Source organism: Littorina saxatilis, linkage group LG5 (genome assembly GCF_037325665.1).
Source record: "Littorina saxatilis isolate snail1 linkage group LG5, US_GU_Lsax_2.0, whole genome shotgun sequence".
Classification (NCBI taxonomy): Eukaryota; Metazoa; Mollusca; class Gastropoda; order Littorinimorpha; family Littorinidae; genus Littorina; species Littorina saxatilis.
Genome location: NC_090249.1, coordinates 62,737,262 through 62,758,464, shown reverse-complemented (window position 1 = coordinate 62,758,464; position 21,203 = coordinate 62,737,262). Strand labels below are relative to the sequence as shown.

Below are 21,203 nucleotides of genomic sequence, written 5' to 3'. Positions count from 1 at the left end.
CATTATTCTGGAAACTTGTTTGTAAACTTTTTATCAGCAGCAGGATAGCCACATGGTATGTGCAGACAATAGGAGAGAATTTCAAAGTTTTAAAGTTTTCAATGCCTCAGTGCTTCTAAAGTAGTCTGAATGGAAACGGTCAAGGTTAAGCTCGCAGCTTTTTCTTTTCAAAGCTGGGAACTTGCTTTTCCCCAAAGTTGGGTTGGCCTCTTAGGACCTCTGAGATTTTGTCACAAAGAAAGTTCAAATCTGAGCGGCTGTTTGATTATCCCTGACTAGAGCCTAGTGCTTAATACGGCAGCAGTGTGTTGCTTGCTTAGCAGTCTATGGTTTTCAGTCAGGGGGGGCTCCTCCTGTGTTGACTTACCAGTCTCTGCAGCCCCCCCACCTGACATCTTTTAAACTCATGTGAGCTTTGCTCTAACTGACCGGACATTAGTTTTCCTCCCCCTCAGTATCCGTTTCCCAACCTGCGTTGGTGTGAGCGACTGTCCCCAGCATAGGGGGCAGGGCGGCTCATTGCCACACTACAGAAAGCAGACGGCAAGAAGTGATGGAGCAGTGAACCGACACGTCACAGCATCACGACACTCCACGGCTGCGGCGAAGGCAGACCGAGCAGCTGCGTGATGTCAAGGCCGTGGTGGGCGGAGCTAACCTGGGACCAAAGTCGGGTCGTCTCATGAAGCGCCCTGGAGGGGCTCTGTCGGGCCCTGGGGGGCGTGGTCGTGTGGGCACTCTGTCAGCGTTGCGGGCGTGCGCCTTCCTGGCCTTGCGCACGATGGAGTTGATGTCCAGGTTCTCGTCGATGGGGAACAGCTTGCACAGCGCCTCGCCACACCGCGGGTCAATCTCCTGCGTCACCGCCACACACACACATAAACATCCGTTAGCAGTCTGTACACAGCAAGCCTCAATCATAAACATCCGTTAGCAGTCTGTACAAAGCAAGCCTCAATCATAAACATCCGTTAGCAGTCTGTACAAAGCAAGCCTCAATCATAAACATCCGTTAGCAGTCTATACACCCAATCACAAACATCAGCAAAGTGAAGATGCCTATCTACCCAAGACAACAATGAGGAATTATTAGCAATTAAAACAAAATTCACGACCTTCCAATTAGGAGGCCGATGTCTTATCCACTAGGCCACTGCGCCCGTCTGTCTGTGGACATTTTGGCCATTCATACTCCCCTTACAGGGCATATTCTTAAACATGAAAACACCTCTGCCCCAAATTGTTCCAGATATGTATGTGTTAGCGTTTTCAAATGACTTACCAGCATTAATACTCCTTCTCTGCTAGAAATGAAAGAATGAAATAACTGCATGGCAAAGCAACAGTAACCGGGCTCAAAAATGAAAGAAGTTTTAACTAAACAGACTAGCATTAATTAGCAATGCCCAATTTCACTCATCTAAGTTAAGTTTTAGTCACCAGAGGAATGCATACCTTTCTGTGTCAGCAAAGTGATACATGCCAACAGAACATGTATCCAACCCAAATTGAATATTTATCAGGCATGGGAATTGAACATTGTAAAAAAGGCTGAACATTTGTAAGTAATAACAAAGTCGACGGCGCGAAGCACCTAGCCTTACTAGGGGGGGTCCGGGGGCATGCCCCCCCGGAATTTTGTTCTCTCCAAAAAAACAAATGGTGCAATTTGGTGTCATCTTAGCTCCCCATTTTTTTTTTGGCGGAAACTTCTGCTTTTTCGGCGGAACAAAAAACCAATTCGGCGGAAATTTGCCTTTCGGCGGACAATTCCCATGCCTGATTTATCCCACAAAAACAGAATGTAAGATAAAAATAGTAAAAATAATATATCGCCGCTGTAAAACTCAACATGTGACAAATGTTTCAAGGCTTAAAATGCAAAAAAATCCTCCAAGACAACCACAACATCAAACTTTTCCTCTTTAGTTGTTCTAAACAATCTCTCTCTTTGAACCGGGTTTATTATATTAATGGGCAGCTGTTTGGACAGTCTAATAATGCAGATTATTGAGGCTCTCTTGTATGCTAACACAAGTGGACTGGGTGGCCGAGTGGTAACGCACTTGCGCTCGGAAGCGAGAGGTTGCGAGTTCGACCCTGGGTCAGGGCGTTAGCAATTTTCTCCCCCCTTTCCTCACCTAGGTGGTGGGTTCAAGTGCTAGTCTTTCGGATGAGACGAAAAACCGAGGTCCCTTCGTGTACACTACATTGGGGTGTGCACGTTAAAGATCCCACGATCGACAAAAGGGTCTTTCCTGGCAAAATTGTATTTTTGTTTGTTTGTTTGTTTGCTTAACGCCCAGCCAACCACGAAGGGCCATATCAGGGCGGTGCTGCTTTGACATATAACGTGCGCCACACACAAGACAGAAGTCGCTGCACAGGCTTCATGTCTCACCCAGTCACATTATTCTGACACCGGACCAACCAGTCCTAGCACTAACCCCATAATGCCAGACGCCAGGCGGAGCAGCCACTAGATTGCCAATTTTAAAGTCTTAGGTATGACCCGGCCGGGGTTCGAACCCACGACCTCCCGATCACGGGGCAGACGCCTTACCACTAGGCCAACCGTGCCGGTGGCAAAATTGTATAGGCATAGATAAAAATGTCCACCAAAATACCCGTGTGACTTGGAATAATAGGCCGTGAAAAGTAGGATATGCGCCGAAATGGCTGCGATCTGCTGGCCGATGTGAATGCGTGATGCATTGTGTACAAAAATTCCATCTCACACGGCATAAATAAATCCCTGCGCCTTGAATATGTGCACGATATAAATTGCATAAAAATAAAAAATAAAATAAAAAAATAAATCCCTGCGCTTAGAACTGTACCCACGGAATACGCGCGATATAAGCCTCATATTGATTGATTGATTGAAGTCAAAAACACATAAGTGCTCAACCCACCTGTCCGTCACGTCCTATCTTGACAGGCTTGTTGTCGTTCCATGGGTTGTGCAGGTGGTTGGTCTTGGTGAAGGCCAGCTCACGTCTGTTACCAACATATACTGACTTACTTTAACAACAATACAACAATCATCATCATCAATCATCATCATCATCATCCTCCTCCTTATTAGGGGCTACAACCAGACTGCAATTGTTCATTAGCCTAAAACAGCTGTCAGTGTCAGGTGAGTGGAGCTGTTAGTTTTCATCTTTACACCCACCCCTAACAGACAGACAGTCTCATTTCTCTCATTTCCAACACTGTTCATGACTACGTTACTGACCACTCGAGATTTGTCCAAACTAATACTGGGGTCAGTACAGTGGAACCCCCTTTCTCCACCTTCACACATCTTTCACCACCTTCACACATCTTTCACCACCTTCACACATCTTTCACCACCTTCACACATCTTTCACCACCTTCACACATCTTTCACCACCTTCACACATCTTTCACCACCTTCACACATCTTTCACCACCTTCACAAATATTTCACCACCTTCACACATCTTTCACCACCTTCACACATCTTTCACCACCTTCACACATCTTTCACCACCTTCACACATCTTTCACCACCTTCACAAATATTTCACCACCTTCACACATCTTTCACCACCTTCACAAATCTTTCACCACCTTCACAAATCTTTCACCACCTTCACAAATCTTTCACCACCTTCACAAATCTTTCACCACCTTCACAAATCTTTCACCACCTTCACACATCTTTCACCACCTTCACACATCTTTCACCACCTTCACAAATATTTCACCACCTTCACACATCTTTCACCACCTTCACAAATATTTCACCACCTTCACACATCTTTCACCACCTTCACACATCTTTCACCACCTTCACAAATCTTTCACCACCTTCACACATCTTTCACCACCTTCACAAATCTTTCACCACCTTCACACATCTTTCACCACCTTCACACATCTTCCACCACCTTCACACATCTTTCACCACCTTAACAAATCTTTCACCACCTTCACAAATCTTTCACCACCTTCACACATCTTTCACCACCTTCACACATCTTCCACCACCTTCACACATCTTTCACCACCTTAACAAATCTTTCACCACCTTCACAAATCTTTCACCACCTTCACAAATCTTTCACCACCTTCACACATCTTTCACCACCCTTTCACCACCTTCACACATCTTTCACCACCTTCACACATCTTTCACCACCCTTTCACCACCTTCACACATCTTTCACCACCTTCACACATCTTTCACCACCTTCACACATCTTTCACCACCTTCACACATCTTTCACCACCTTCACACATCTTTCACCACCCTTTCACCACCTTCACACATCTTTCACCACCTTCACAAATCTAAGACAATCAGGTCTTAGAAGGGAGGACGTCTGCAAACGGAGGTTTACAGGTTACGGAGGTTTACAGGTTACGGAGGTTTACAGGTTACGGAGGTTTACAGGTTACCAAGCTAGGAACAGAGAGGAGGGTCTTTAAAAGGAGGACGTCTGCAGACGGAGGTTTACAGGTTACGGAGGTTTACAGGTTACGGAGGTTTACAGGTTACCAAGCTAGGAACAGAGAGGAGGGTCTTTAAAAGGTGGACGTCTTTAATTGGGGGTGTCTCAAAAGGGGGATCAATGTGTACAACTTCAGGTCATCGCTGCCCTTCACCTGCCAATCCAGTCGAGTTTGAAGACTCCACTGAGCGCACGCTGGTTCATCCCCTGAGGTAAGACCCAGCGAATGGGAGGATGGTCTTTGGTTGACTCAGCCGCCAGGCGTGCATACCCTGAACACAACAACACATCAAATGATGCCCATGCAGCACAGAGAACGCTTCAACGTTTCGTTCTCAACAAACTCATTATTGTAAGATGTGGAAAACAAAGGGATGCAAGTCCTCAAAATACATACGATATGTGTAACAAGACTAAGTGAGAGTTGTGCGGAACAACTCTCCTACATTGAAATGAATGAGCGGCTTTCATAATAATGAACGAGCGACTTTCATAATAAGGATTCTCACAGCCTAAAATAGTTCTGTGCTCATTGGTGTTATTCCAAGCATAAAACAACATATTTCATGCTGTATCTTCACTGTTATTCTAAGCATAAAACAACATATTTCATGCTGTATCTTCACTGTTATTCCAAGCATAAAACAACAAATTTCATGCTGTATCTTCACTGTTATTCTAAGCATAAAACAACAAATTTCATGCTGTATCTTCACTGTTATTCTAAGCATAAAACAACATATTTCATGCTGTATCTTCACTGTTATTCTAAGCATAAAACAACATATTTCATGCTGTATCTTCACTGGACAAGGAAAACATAAAAGATACTCAATTCTCATCATTTTTCTTACAACTACCAGAAGCAAGAAACAAGAACAAAACACAACAACAACACAACACATGTTTTTACACAACAATAACACAACACATGTTTTTACACAACAACAGCTTTTCAACAGGTCTCTCACCTTGAAATTTTCCGCTCTCCTTCACAGAGAAAATGAGGATCACATTGTCACACTCCTGAAAACAAAAGAAAGAATACAGTAAACCAACAGTTAGTCAATGAATTTACTGCATCAGTCATCACATCAGTCATCACATCAATCATCACATCAATCATCACATCAATCATCACATCAATCGTCACATCAATCGTCACATCAATCGTCACATCAATCATCACATCAATCATCACATCAATCATCACATCAATCATCACATCAATCATCACATCAATCATCACATCAATCATCACATCAATCATCACATCAATCATCACATCAATCATCACACAATGGAAGCAGACAAGAAGTCCTGGCAGAACAGTCAAGACATTTGTGAAAGTGTTTTGATATGAACGCTCTATTTGAAAAATCTTTGCTTCATACCAGATTGACTTGAGGAAATGCACAGGACACTGACTCACTGAGTACATCATGTACAAGGAAAAGTTCATCTCACAGAACACAGCATCCTGAATTTTACACAATTTCTTGAAGAGCTTTGCTAAATTATGTACTGAATCAAAACACAAGACAAATAAGTTATTGGAACCTTTCATTTTTGACAAAGCAAGACATTCACAAGTACACTGACCCAGTGATCTTTACAGTGGACAGACTGACAAATAATTATGAGACAAATGAAACAAATAAAAGAAAAACGTTTCTTATAATGCTTTGGATGTGATCTCTGGCAAGGAGATGGACAGGGTGGAAAGCTTTTTATCTCCTTGCCATACAAGGTACTAGGATCACAGTTACCCAAAAAACTGGTTCAGGCTTGTTTCCTTCTCTGCTACCAACAGATGATAAGATACTAAGATGACAGTTACCTTGAACGCCTGGTTGAGCCTGGCTTCGTTCTGGGGTGGGGTGGACCACACGCCCTTGGCCCGGGCCAGGGCAACGTTCTCGTGGTTGTTGGACTTGATCAGGAAAAAGCGAGCACCACGGAACAGATACTTCAGCTTGGACAGGTGGTTTTCTGCAACTGAACAAATCAGGTTGTTGACGTAACACTGTTGTAAATATGAATGGAGGAAACAAACACACACACACAAGCAACTGTGAAAAGCGGACATTAAACAAATAATTTGAAAGTTTTCATAATGCAAAAAGAATCAACCTTTTGTGCGAAAGCAGTTTTCATATGGATATCTTGGCACATCGTGCATGAATCAAAAAGAAGAATGGTAAGTTATCGGAACATTTAATTTATGACAAAACAAATGATTGACAGGTATGTCGACCCATTGGTCTTTAAAGTGGACAGACAGACACGTATGGTACAGACACTAAACACACTTGTTCTGTCATTATACAGACACTAAACACACTTGTTCTGTCATTATACAGACACTAAACACACTTGTTCTGTCATTATACAGACACTAAACACACTTGTTCTGTCATTATACAGACACTAAACACACTTGTTCTGTCATTATACAGATACTAAACACACTTGTTCTGTCATTATACAGATACTAAACACACTTGTTCTGTCATTATACAGATACTAAACACACTTGTTCTGTCATTATACAGATACTAAACACACTGGTTCTGTCATTATACAGACACTAAACACACTTGTTCTGTCATTATACAGATACTAAACACACTTGTTCTGTCATTATACAGATACTAAACACACTTGTTCTGTCATTATACAGATACTAAACACACTTGTTCTGTCATTATACAGACACTAAACACACTTGTTCTGTCATTATACAGATACTAAACACACTTGTTCTGTCATTATACAGATACTAAACACACTTGTTCTGTCATTATACAGATACTAAACACACTGGTTCTGTCATTATACAGATACTAAACACACTTGTTCTGTCATTATACAGATACCAAACACACTTGTTCTGTCATTATCAATCAATGTAGACAGACACGTATGGTACAGATACTAAACACACTTGTTCTGTCATTGTTCCGTGGCACAGTAAAAATTCTACAGGCAAGCAGAATACAAGTAATAACACCTACGTTTTGAATTGTCCTCCGTGTCCTGTTCCTTAGGCTCTCCCTCTCTCTCTCTCTCTTCCTCCAATGGCCCTCCCCCCTCACTCGTCCTGTCCCATTCGATGGGCGAGATCTCCCGGCCATCAGCGTGATGCTTCTTGCCCTTCTCCTCGTCATCATCGTCCAGGTCAGACAACCCTTCACACAGCACAAAACAACGCTGTCTTAACACACGTCCTTGTCATTCTATGTAAACTGTGCTTCTTGTTGTCAAATCTTATCAATAATCCTAAAAAAATGGCTATAAGTTCCCATTCGGCATGCCTCACTTCATATTTCCTTTAATACCAACAATGAAATGAATACAAAGAAGAGAAATAACATCAAGTACAGCTGCTGCATGAGAGAATACATTAAGTCTTCAAATACCACTGACTTTTCAACACTGCAACATGGTAAAAAAACAAAAACAAAAACAGGCATTGTTTGACATAGCATAAGAACATAACAATGAATTTCAAAAGAAAGTATCACCAGCTAGACTGAGAAGCAAGAGCTCTGGAAGGACAAGTAAGTTAGAGAGGTAAGCTGAAAATGACCGTTACTCCAGCATGACACTGCGAAGGCTTCCTTCACGCATTGCTTTCTTAACAACGCAAAGAAGGAAAGCCATAACAACGCAAAGAAGGAAAGTTAAGCCATAACAAGCGTGAAAGTTAAGCCATAACAAGCGTGAAAGCAGACTGACACGATGTGTTTAGTGTGGCAACAAGCCCTCGCCACGTGTACAACCAACCTGCATTGGAATCTGTGAACTCTGACACAGCGCTGCCGGCCTCACTGCGTGTATCGTAGGTGATGCCCTCCGCCTGACTTATCTCCCCCTTGGTTGTCTCCTCCTCCTCTTCCGCACTGAGAGACAGGTTCACCTCGTCCTCTTCCTCCTCTTCTTCTTCATACTCCTCCTCAAGCTCCTCTTCCTCCTCCTCTTCTTCCTCTGTCACAGCGACAAAGCCAGACACAGCTTGACAAAGCACACCACATGACAGCTGACACAGATAACATCACTCTGGTGCTGACATTGATAGTGCCAGAGAATGCTGATAGCATTTAAAGAAAACCAACGGGCACAACACCTTGCTTTACACACTATCATCAGAGGAAGTATAGTAGAATCAGTCACATCAAAGGCAATTTGAAACACACAGGAACACCTAACAGCAACGCATCCATTCAATAAAAAGCTGAAACATCCTTCCTCCCTGAAGTACAATAACGCAACCCACACATATGTAGAGATCGACTCCAATGCAGTCAACAGTGGAAGCTGAAGAGAGTCATACACTACAGTAATGCAGCCTACAGGAAAATGACATACCTTCTCCCTCCTCCTCCTCCTCCTCTTCTTCCTCCACCGGCTCTGGTTCTTTTACAGGCGCTGGTTTTGGTTTGGCTTTGGCGGGCTTGGCACTGGCAGGCTTTTTGGCTGGGCTCTGCGACTTGGTTGCTGCAATGTCAATACCCATTGTGACTTGGTTGCTGCAATGTCAATACCCATTGTGACTTGGTTGCTACAATGTCAATACCCATTGTGACTTGGTTGCTGCAATGTCAATACCCATTGTGACTTGGTTGCTGCAATGTCAATACCCATTGTGACTTGGTTGCTGCAATGTCAATACCCATTGTGACTTGGTTGCTACAATGTCAATACCCATTGTGACTTGGTTGCTGCAATGTCAATACCCATTGTGACTTGGTTGCTACAATGTCAATACCCATTGTGACTTGGTTGCTGCAATGACAATACCCATTGTGACTTGGTTGCTGCAATGTCAATACCCATTGTGACTTGGTTGCTGCAATGACAATACCCATTGTGACTTGGTTGCTGCAATGACAATACCCATTGTGACTTGGTTGCTACAATGTCAATACCCATTGTGACTTGGTTGCTGCAATGTCAATACCCATTGTGACTTGGTTGCTACAATGTCAATACCCATTGTGACTTGGTTGCTGCAATGTCAATACCCATTGTGACTTGGTTGCTGCAATGACAATACCCATTGTGACTTGGTTGCTGCAATGACAATACCCATTGTGACTTGGTTGCTACAATGTCAATACCCATTGTGACTTGGTTGCTGCAATGTCAATACCCATTGTGACTTGGTTGCTGCAATGACAATACCCATTGTGACTTGGTTGCTGCAATGACAATACCCATTGTGACTTGGTTGCTGCAATGTCAATACCCATTGTGACTTGGTTGCTGCAATGACAATACCCATTGTGACTTGGTTGCTACAATGTCAATACCCATTGTGACTTGGTTGCTACAATGTCAATACCCATTGTGACTTGGTTGCTACAATGTCAATACCCATTGTGACTTGGTTGCTGCAATGACAATACCCATTGTGACTTGGTTGCTACAATGTCAATACCCATTGTGACTTGGTTGCTGCAATGTCAATACCCATTGTGACTTGGTTGCTGCAATGTCAATACCCATTGTGACTTGGTTGCTGCAATGTCAATACCCATTGTGACTTGGTTGCTGCAATGTCAATACCCATTGTGACTTGGTTGCTACAATGTCAATACCCATTGTGACTTTGTTGCTACAATGTCAATACCCATTGTGACTTGGTTGCTACAATGTCAATACCCATTGTGACTTGGTTGCTGCAATGTCAATACCCATTGTGACTTGGTTGCTACAATGTCAATACCCATTGTGACTTGGTTGCTACAATGTCAATACCCATTGTGACTTGGTTGCTGCAATGTCAATACCCATTGTGACTTGGTTGCTACAATGTCAATACCCATTGTGACTTGGTTGCTACAATGTCAATACCCATTGTGACTTGGTTGCTGCAATGTCAATACCCATTGTGACTTGGTTGCTACAATGTCAATACCCATTGTGACTTGGTTGCTGCAATGTCAATACCCATTGTGACTTGGTTGCTACAATGTCAATACCCATTGTGACTTGGTTGCTGCAATGTCAATACCCATTGTGACTTGGTTGCTGCAATGTCAATACCCATTGTGACTTGGTTGCTGCAATGTCAATACCTATTGTGACTTGGTTGCTGCAATGTCAATACCCATTGTGACTTGCTACAGTGTACAGTGGAACCTCCATGTTAAGACATTAGACAATCTGGAGAACAAAATCTTTTTTTATTTTTTTTTATTTTTTTTTTTAGTATTCTTTTTTCTTTTCCAGACAATATAACATAAGACAGATCAAAAACAGTCTACATAGGGTAGCAAATATCCAGTTGAGGCCATCTCAACCATATCACTTACATACACACATATAAACAGACAGTACAAAAAGGATAGAGGGAAAAGAGAGAGGAAGAAAGAAGAGTGACAGAAGAGAATAAGGATCAGGGAAAGAAGAGGAAGAGGATAGCGAGCGGTGACCAGGCTAAAAAAATAAAATAAAAATAAAAAATAAAAATAAAAAAACATAAAATCATTCCATCGCATGCCTGTACAGACTCCAGTTTCTGTTGAAAGAAGCTAACTCATTGTTAACCAATGCATTGTGCTTCTCTGCCAAAAATCTTTGTTTTAGAGTTAAAACAAGAACCTGAAAATGGAGGCCGGTCGTACGTATTTTAGATGTATAAATGTGGTATTTTGCGATTAGAAGGAACAAATCAAAGGTTTTGTCCGTCACACAGTTTGTTTGGTAGCCACAGATAATAAGTTGCTTATACAGTCTAACATTAGTACAATGTACAAAATTGTCTCGCATCCACTGAAGGAAATCATTCCAAAAGGCCTGTGTTTTTATACAGTCCCAAAAAAGATGTTCTAGCGTTTCCTCCTGCTGTCCGCAGAAAGTACAAATAGGAGATTCAACAATTTTTCTCAGATGCAAAAAACGCTGGGTGGGTATAATTCTATATATCAGTCTATACTGAAACCATCTGAGACGTACGTCCTCAGTTGTTCTTTTAATTTTTAGAAAAACCTTATTGACATCTACATTACAGTTCAGTGCAGCTGTCCACTTTTCAATACATTTCAGAGGATCAGTATTCTTAATCAAATATCCATAGACATGTTTAGAACCACCACTGGCCAAGCACTGCCAGACACATGGGTCACTTACCACAAAGTTATCACAAAAGTCAATTTCTAGCTTACATTGATACTTCTTAACAGCCCGTACTATTCCTTGATATAACAAAAAATTAACAGTCACATTTGGGTATTTTCTGCTAAATTCATCATAGGTCAAAAATCCATCTTCCTTCAGCAAGTGACCAACAGAAACAATACCACAATGTGCCCAGCTTCTAAGAAACAACACCTTCTTGTCTCTGCATATATTGATATTATAAAAAAGACATTCAGATATAAAGTCATGAAAAGAAGATGGAATACATTTGTTACACACTTTTTTATAATGTTTAAAAACATCAACCCAAAAAGGATTAACAATTCTTTGCATCAGTACATTTGCAAACTCGCCCCCACGTTGTTTCACAACTCGGACAGCAGGACATAATGCATAGAGAATTTGTGTAATTTTTCCATCATCATGTAAAACTTTCATTAGCCAGTTTATCTTCAATGACGATAGAAAAACTCTCACGTTAACCATTTTAAGTCCCCCCTCTTCATATGCCTGATACATGGAGGTTCTTTTAATTTTGTCAATTTTCCCGTCCCAAACAAAATTAAACAGTAGTTTCTGTAGATTAGCTAGAAAATCCTCATCTGGGTCCGGCAAATTCATAAATAGGTAGGTAAGTTTGGACAATGCCAAAGTCTTAATGACTGTTATTTTTCCGAAAGGGGTTAAATTCCTTCTGGACCATGAGTTGAAAATTCTCTTAATCTCCACAAACTTATTTTCATAGTTTATTGGAACAATTTCCTCGATGTTTGTCGAAAACCAGATACCCAAAACTCTGAAAACAGTGGGATTCCAAACAAAGTTGTGTTCTGGCATAAACTTAACGTTAGAATTTTTAGAGGCTCCTATCCACACTGCTGACGACTTATCATAGTTAATAACTAGACCTGACAAAGAAGCAAATGTCTGTAGTGTTTCTACACATGCACAAAAAGAATCTTTGGTACCATCAAGGAAAAAAGTAGTGTCATCCGCATATTGTGACAATAAAATTTCGACATCAAAAAAATTCAGTCCCTTTATTTTTGGATTCTGACGCATCATTATTGCCATAATTTCGGCACAAATTAGAAAAATATAAGGAGACAAAGGGTCCCCTTGACGGGTTCCTCTCTCCAGATTAAACCACTCTGAATATTGTCTGTTTACTGCTACACATGATTTACTATTTCTGTAAAAAGTTAATATCCACTTTTTTATATCATTTCCGAAGTTAAATTTATTCAGTGCTTTTTGTATAAACGACCATGCAATGCTATCGAAAGCTTTTTCAAAGTCTACCATTAACAGAAGGCCATCAGCTTGTCGTTCATTAGCATAAATAATAGAATCATAGAGTAAACGAATATTTTCGCCTATATTCCTACCTTGCATAAACCCTTTTTGATCTTCATGAATTATGGTTGGGAGAACACGTTTCAGCCTTTCAGCAATGCAGGTGGAAGCTATTTTGTAGACAGTATTTAAAAGAGTAATAGGACGCCAATTTTTTAGAAACCTTTTATCTTTCCCTTCTTTGGGTATGCAGGTGATCACTCCTTGACGTTGTGTTACCGACATTTCACCTTTTCTAAAGCCTTCATTAATTGAACGAAGCAAGAAAGCACCTAGATCAATAAAGAAAATTTTAAAAAATTCTGCTGAATATCCATCCGATCCGGGGCTTTTATCGTTTTTAAGTTGTTTTACTGCTTTGACTAATTCTTCTTTACAAATAATACCTTCAAGTCCATCACGTTCTTCATCAGTCAAAACAGGATGTTCTAAGTTATTAGGAATGTCTTCATTCGTTATATTATGTTCCCTTGAAGCATACAACTGTGCATAGAAGGATTTAACTTCTTTAGTAATCTCATCACTGTCACATAAAAGTTCGCCATTGTCCTTTTCAATAAAACACATAGCCTTTTTGACAAAGTTTCTTTTTTCAAGACTACAGAAATATTTAGAATTTTTTTCACCATCTGCGATCCATTTTGCTCTTGATCTAACAATCAACCCGTCTACTTTTTTCTGTCTTAACTGAAACAACTCTTGCCGCTTCTGTTCCAAAATAGTTACATTCTCATCATTTAGATTACTTTCTAAAACCTTAATCTCATCCATCAGATCAGTCTCCCTTCTGCAATTTTCTCTCTTTTTCTGCGCTGCAAACGACATAGTTTTACTTCTTATCTCTAAAAGTAACATTTCGAAAAATAATTGATCGTCAATAGTTAACTGTAACTCCTCATCATCAATCTCTGCAATGTTAACTGTATCATACACAAGAACAGCATACTGCTTTTTAACCTCTAAAATACATTCCTTAACTAAGCGAACATACTCAATATCTTTTAATAAACCATTATTAAATTTCCAAAAGGATCTATGCCTTTTGACAACATCAGTTTTAAAACTCAGAGATACAACAGAATGATCTGAGCAATATCCAGGTGAAATATTAACATCATCCACAACAAGACCAAGTTGTTCAGAGACAGCAAAATAATCAAGCCGGCTTCTCTGTGTGCTATTAGTTCTTCTCCAAGTATACTTTCTCACATCACCATGAATAGCTCTAAAAATGTCAACAACATCATGCTGTTCAAAAAAATCAGTTACGAGAACAAAATCTTAGAAAGGAGGGAGTCTAAAAATGGAGGTAAATTTGCAGAGGTTATAGACAGAAAATCTGAACAAGTCGCGTAAGGCAAAAATACAACATTTAGTCAAGCTGTCGTACTCACAGAATGAAACCGAACGCACTGCATTTTTCTTTAACTTTCTGTGCATGTTTTTAATCCAAACATATCATATCTATATGTTTTTGGAATCAGGAACCGACAAGGAATAAGATGAGATTGTTTTTAAATCGATTCCGGAAATTTAATTTTAATCATAATTTCAATATATCTATTTTTCAGAGCTGGTTTTTAATCCAAATATGACATATTTATGTTTTTGGAATCAGAAAATGATGAAGAATAAGATGAAAATATTTTTGGATCATTTTATAAAATAATAATTTTAATTACGATTTTCAGATTTTTAATGACCAAACTCATTAATGTTTGAGCCTCCAAGCTGAAATGTAATACCAAAGTCCGGCCTTTGTCGAAGATTGCTTGACCAAAATTTCAATCCATTTGATCGAAAAATGAGGGCGTGACAGTGCGGCCTCAAGTTTTACAAAAAGCCGGATATGACGTCAATAAAGACATTTATCCAAAAAAAGAAAAAAACTTCCGGGGATATCATACTCAGGAACTATCATGTAAAGTTTTATGAAGATCGGTCCAGTAGTTTTCTCTGCATCACACTACACATACACACAGACACACATACACCACGACCCTCGTCTCGATTCCCCCTCTATGTTAAAACATTTAGTCAAAACTTGACTAAATGTAAAAAAACAAGGTCTTAGAAGACCTTCCGATACAACAGGGATAAAACAATTTTATTTACCTGTCAGTTTATAACATTATAACCAGTGTCTTCCAAGCAGATTGATAATGAAAAGATGAAGTTCGTGAAATAACATCTGCGGTTGACAGTGGCAAGTTCATTTTTACAATCATCTCAGAAAACATTGCTTCAGCACGGACTACAGCCTTTTCTTCTGGCAGGATTTGCTTTGCGGGAATGAACTTCATAATTCCTTGGCAGCTTTCAGCGGATTTCTTTGCAGCAACCTTGTCCATGTGAGTTTTGGAACTAGTACAGTGTCGTTCGATGTCATATTTCCCAGCATGGGCAACGGAGAAATCTGATTTACAATACTTGCAGTGTGCATGACTTTTTCCCATAGTAGACTCCACAATTCCTGGCTCTTTCTTATATTTCTCCAAGAAAATCTGGTGCTTCTGCTGTTTAGACTTGGTCCAGTCATCCGAAACTGGCACATTTTACCGCTTCATTTTCCCACGATTGTCCAGACCATCGCATGTGCCAACAACTGAACAAGGTTTCCACAGCTGAAGACTCGCTGTCATGGTTATCTCCCTTCGACCGAAACCAGTATTGGTTGTACCATCCCGTAATCAGCACACCAACACCAGAAAACGTATTCTAGACTTTTTCTTATGCGTATTTTGTGCGTGTGTCGCGTATTTGCGTACTCATAATAATTTGGCGTACAAAATACGCCCAAATCGTACTGGTAAACAGGTCTGTATTAGTCACAAAGCTATTCTCATCCGTCCACGACGCGAGACCATGCCTTGACTGACTAAATGCAAGTTTTCCCACCAAATTTCTCCTCTTCCCGCAAATTTTGGTGACCTAGTTAGTCTCAGACAAAACCAAACATGTGGGCTGGGGGAGCGAAATGCACGCTCACAGTGCCGTTATGTATCTGGACTTACTGGTCAATCTGAAGCCAACGGTCACATTCGTAATTAACAACCGCAAACTATATCTTTTGTTCAAAATAAGGGTGTCTAACAAGTCAGTTTCAACTTGTTAGATTCACAGACTTTACATTTAGTTTATTATGGCAAAGACAATGGTCAAATATATTTTCTCTAGAGAATGCAGTCAGTTTGTGTAACCAGGGTTCCACTGTTCCAAAAGCCGGCTAGACTGACCTTCTCGTCTTGAAAACGGTACCGACCTTGATACCTTGGGAACTGTAAAACCAAGACACAGAGCTACATAGTGGCGCCAGTATATTGGATAAAACATTAGAAAGCAGTGACACATTGAACTCTGTAGGTGGTTCCTCAAGTTCTTGACATCCGATTGTTGGTGCGAGTTTCCACTCTGGTTCTGCACCAAGAGAGAGGGTATTTCTACTCAGTCTACAACACGAAGTCAGGTTGACCGGTTGCGTCAGTGTATGGCACTGCATAACTTTGACCATGTGCTCAATTGTATTACACAGTGTACAAATGCGCGAGCGCATGCGACAGTGTGTGAGCGTGTGTATGTGTGTGTGCGTGTAATCTGCACTCAGCGGATTTATTGCTAGTGTCAATAAATCATTGCCACTAATAATGGTTCCAAACAACCGTCAGAAAAAAAGGTGAATATCACACACAACAAGAAGGGCAAAGCCCATACGACTCACATGCTTGACCTTGACCTTTACATGACCTTCACCTTCAGCTAAACCTAGCAATGACATCATACACTAAGAACTGCTTTACACATTTTTCCTACCAAAATACATGTGACCTTGACCCAAGTCAAGGTCATGCAACACAAAGCTGTTAATTCAAGACATAGGAAGTACAATGGTGCTTATTGGCTCTTTCTACCATGAGATATGGTCACTTTTAGTGGTTCACTACCTTATTTTGGTCACATTTCATAAGGGTCAAAGTGACCTTGACCTTGATCATATGTGACCAAATGTGTCTCATGATGAAAGCATAACATGTGCCCCACATAATTTTTAAGTTTGAAACAGTTATCTTCCATAGTTCAGGGTCAAGGTCACTTCAAAATATGTATACAATCCAACTTTGAAGAGCTCCTGTGACCTTGACCTTGAAGCAAGGTAAACCAAACTGGTATCAAAAGATGGGGCTTACTTTGCCCTATATATCATATATAGATGAGGTATTAAATCTCAAAAACTTCAGAGAAAATGGGAAAAATGTGAAAAATAGCTGTTTTTTAGACAACATTTATGGCCCCTGCGACCTTGACCTTGAAGCAAGGTCAAGATGCTATGTATGTTTTTTGGGGCCTTGTCATCATACACCATCTTGCCAAATTTGGTACTGATAGACTGAATAGTGTCCAAGAAATATCCAACGTTAAAGTTTTCCGGACGGCCGGACGGACGGACGACTCGGGTGAGTACATACTCACTTTTGCTTCGCATGTGAGTCAAAAACAACACACACACACACATAACGGGAATTTACAGAGGTTTACAAGAAAGGCACACAGCAAGGAGAGGTATGCAGTCTGCTGTTGGCTTGTTTAATCAAGCGGAATGCCTTGGCCACTGCATCCACCAGACTAGGTAACCTGAGACCTGTCGGTCACTGAAAATAGGCTCCGCCCAGACCCATGGGTATTTCGGCCTGTTGGACCTCGGCCTTTAACAGTGTCCGAGAACAACAATGAAGAGAAATGCAGAACATATGAATTCTACTTGCCAGTACCTGAGGCAGCAGGTTTCTGTGGCGGTTTGGACTTCGGGCTGGGCGTTTTTTTGACAGCAGCCTTCTTTGCTGGTGACGGCCCATCTCCGTTAGCAGCATCCTTAGTGGCGGGCGACGCTTTAGCTGCAGCAGGTGCTGGTCGCTTCTTGGCTGCCTTTGTTGCAGGGGCTGTTGCTGGCTTTGGCTTGGCCTTGGTGGCAGCTTTCCCTTTCGACACTGCAGTCCTGGGCTTTGTGCGTCCTGCATCAAAATCTTCACACGTCAACAAAATTAGATTTACACTAGGTATTTTTGGTATGTATTGTATTATTAATAAAATGAATCACCTACCCCCCTCCTCACTCATGCCTGCACAGATCCAAAAAGCAACATGATTTTCCGAGAGAAAGCGTCTGTCATTGAATTTAAGAGTCACTGTCTTCCCTTCTGGCTAGACAGCCCTCAAACAAATTCTTTACGTATGTTTTTAAATAACATAACAAAACCTTTTCTCATGGACAACCCACACCTTTCCATCTCTTAATCAATTAGAGAGAGAGATAGAGAGAGAGAGAGAGAACAGAGGGCTTTCACTGTTTTAGTTTTGCTTTTAGTTTTACTCTTATTAGTGTTGATTTAAAATGTTGACACAAACTGAACAAAGTGGGTAATTACAATAATTTACATAAGTGAGCCTATACTTTATTGAGAGCTAACACCAAGAGAAACGTCACTGGAACTTTGAACCAATATTTGACTGGCCTCAGTTTCTACTCACCACTCTTTTCTGGTACTTGGTTCATTTCCTCCACAAGCTCATCTTCCCCGGTGTGTCCATCGAGGATGTCGTCGAGCACATTCACCACACTGTCACCTGCAACCAAATCCAACATCCAGTGTTTGAACCATGCCATTGCCAATCATCAACACTGCCACAGTGTCTTCTTCTTCATAGTCATACTGAGGAAATCCATATACAGTGCAGAAGGGATCTATGTCGACCAAAAGCGGGTGCATTTCCTGTCGGTGTTTTCCCTGAATGAAAATGGATCACACTCCATCTCATGTCCGACACGAGACTGCCGTCAACTGCCGAGTTCAGTTTCACTTTGATAAGACTGAAGTACTGATGCGCCACTTTGTGCAAATGCATGCTTTAATTCACTACATCATCGTAGCGTAACACGATATGCTACACTGATGGCAAACCTGCCACATCACCGAGTGTCCTTGGGGGTTCGTTAGTTGTAACTAAAGCCGTGAACATGCTATTTTCTTTGCATTTAAAGATGGATGTTTGTGTCAGAAAGTTTCTAGATCAACAAACTTTTGGTAAAAACGTTATTTCTGAGGTTGTATCTAAGACTCACATGCCCTCAAACAAGACTTGAGAAAACCTACAGGAAATGCACCCTGGTGTATTCCCTGTATTGAGAAGAACACATACGCTACAGGAAGTGCACCTATGGGGAATGTACCCGCTTTTGGTCAAAACAGACCCCTTCTGCACAACTATCCTCATTGGTTGGTGCGTCTACAGTCCGTAGAATGAAAGATAAAGTGGACAGTGTACCTATGAAAATAAAAACAGGGGTGGGTTAGTAGGCAAGCTACTGCTTTGAGCGATTCGCCCTAGAACCTATAGTTTCAGGCTGTGGGGCCAGTCTAACACGAAACACGACGAACAACATGGTATCACCTGCAAACAAACCAAACATCTAGTGTTCGAACCATATAATTGCCAATCATCAACACTGCCACAGTGTCACTGTCAGTGACATCTTCAGGACATCTGCAATTAATAGTTACTATTCACTAACGATCGCCTCAAGTTTTCAAGAAGAACTGACACCAACACAACAGTGTCCAACACTGTAATCTTGGCATGATATTCTGATTTTGTTGTTGTTGTTTTGTTATGTAATTAAACAAACGGAACTTCTGCAGGCTACACGTGAAAATGAAACAGAACGGTCTGTGTCTACCCACACATTGTGACGTTGTCGTTTTTGTTGAACTCCAAGACCGGGTTTCAGAACATAGCACCAGTTCAAAAGCCTGCTTGGGGGTTTACAGCTCACACTGTTCCAACTCCAACGACAAATTACACACAATCGACAAACAAATATTTGGCATTACTAATTGATTTTCCGAATAAAGATCATCAGACCAACAGGACATGAAACCATTCAAAAAGGCACGCGATGTGTGTCGCACTCCCAGTGAGGATCAGACAACTGTCCCTTGTGCATTCTTACCTTTGGTGTTTTCACTGCTCATATTGACAAATTCTCAGTCAGTTCAGCGTAATACTGTAGGAGAAATCTCAAATGATGCAAAACAGTAGCCGAAAATACACCAAAATATTTTCCTAATTAAAAATTCAATCCGCCATGTTTTCACTTTCGTCAAAACGAGGTGCGCTCTCGTTCAAATCTCGTCATCCACGATACACATAACACGATCCCAAAACATCGTCTGCTATAACATCGTCTGTCGTATCTTCTGCTTTCCTGTTCGTTTTGTTTTTGTTACATTTAGTCAACAATTGACTAAATGTTTATTTTGTCAAGTATTGACTTAATGTTTTAACATAGACTGGGAATCGAGACAAGGGGTGGTGGTGTATGTGAGTGTGTGCAGAGTATGTAGAGCGATTCCCAGAAAACAACTGGACCGATCTTCATAAAATTGTACATGAGACTAAATCGTCTGTTTAAAGTCACAACCATACATCTCAATTTTAGCCATTTTGAGTAATGCTCGATTGAAATGTTCAGCCACACTCCAAAATTCCAGTTTTTCAAATAAATACACAAGATTCCGCACATTGGTAGATATTTAGGCATTTTTATTACTGATACAGTTTTTTTCTGAAAATGTGTACAAGAAAGATACACAATATACATTTAAAACTTATATTTGGTTCTGGTTCTGAGAAGACAGCATGAACAATGAGTTGCTGTTATGCCACAAGCAAACACCTCCCCGTTGTAGGGTTGTGCCTTTTCTGTGAGCACCCAGCTGAGATCAGGCTGTTATGCCACAAGCAAACACCTCCCCGTTGTAGGGTTGTGCCTTTTCTGTGAGCACCCAGCTGAGATCAGGCTGTTATGCCACAAGCAAACACCTCCCCGTTGTAGGGTTGTGCCTTTTCTGTGAGCACCCAGCTGAGATCAGGCTGTTATGCCACAAGCAAACACCTCCCCGTTGTAGGGTTGTGGCTTTTCTGTGAGCACCCAGCTGAGATCAGGCAGTCAGCCACAAGCAAGTATCTCCCCGTTGTAGGGTTGTGGCTTTCAGAATTTTATCTCACTGTTAAACTGGTTTCTGGTCAATAAGCTACTAGTGTAGAGAAATATGACTGTGGTTTAAGCAGAATACTGATTAATTTGGGGTGGTACTTACAACAACAACATTACAATGAGTCGATGTAGGCTTGTGGGCTTTATATTTCATTTCCACGTACTGT

At 41.0% G+C, this 21,203-nt stretch overlaps 1 protein-coding gene across 3 annotated transcripts in view; it reads right to left on the bottom strand.

Moving 5' to 3' along the window:
* The window catches only part of LOC138967674 (YTH domain-containing protein 1-like), a 36,347-nt gene extending 16,189 nt beyond the window's left edge, over positions 1–20,158 (bottom strand). For all 3 annotated transcript variants that reach the window (XR_011456017.1, XM_070340316.1, XM_070340317.1), the window contains exons 1-11: positions 19,990–20,158; positions 18,510–18,605; positions 17,753–17,992; positions 8,856–8,984; positions 8,274–8,474; positions 7,502–7,675; positions 6,325–6,482; positions 5,456–5,510; positions 4,639–4,756; positions 2,916–3,000; positions 659–855 (exon numbers count right to left, since the gene is read on the bottom strand). Coding sequence is in view for 2 of the 3 variants with exons in the window: in XM_070340316.1 (XP_070196417.1) it covers positions 659–855; positions 2,916–3,000; positions 4,639–4,756; positions 5,456–5,510; positions 6,325–6,482; positions 7,502–7,675; positions 8,274–8,474; positions 8,856–8,984; positions 17,753–17,992; positions 18,510–18,605; positions 19,990–20,011 (1,475 nt within the window). In the remaining variant the exon portion in view is untranslated. The remainder of the gene's footprint in view (positions 1–658; positions 856–2,915; positions 3,001–4,638; positions 4,757–5,455; positions 5,511–6,324; positions 6,483–7,501; positions 7,676–8,273; positions 8,475–8,855; positions 8,985–17,752; positions 17,993–18,509; positions 18,606–19,989) is intronic.
* Between the last annotated feature and the right edge of the window lie 1,045 nt (positions 20,159–21,203).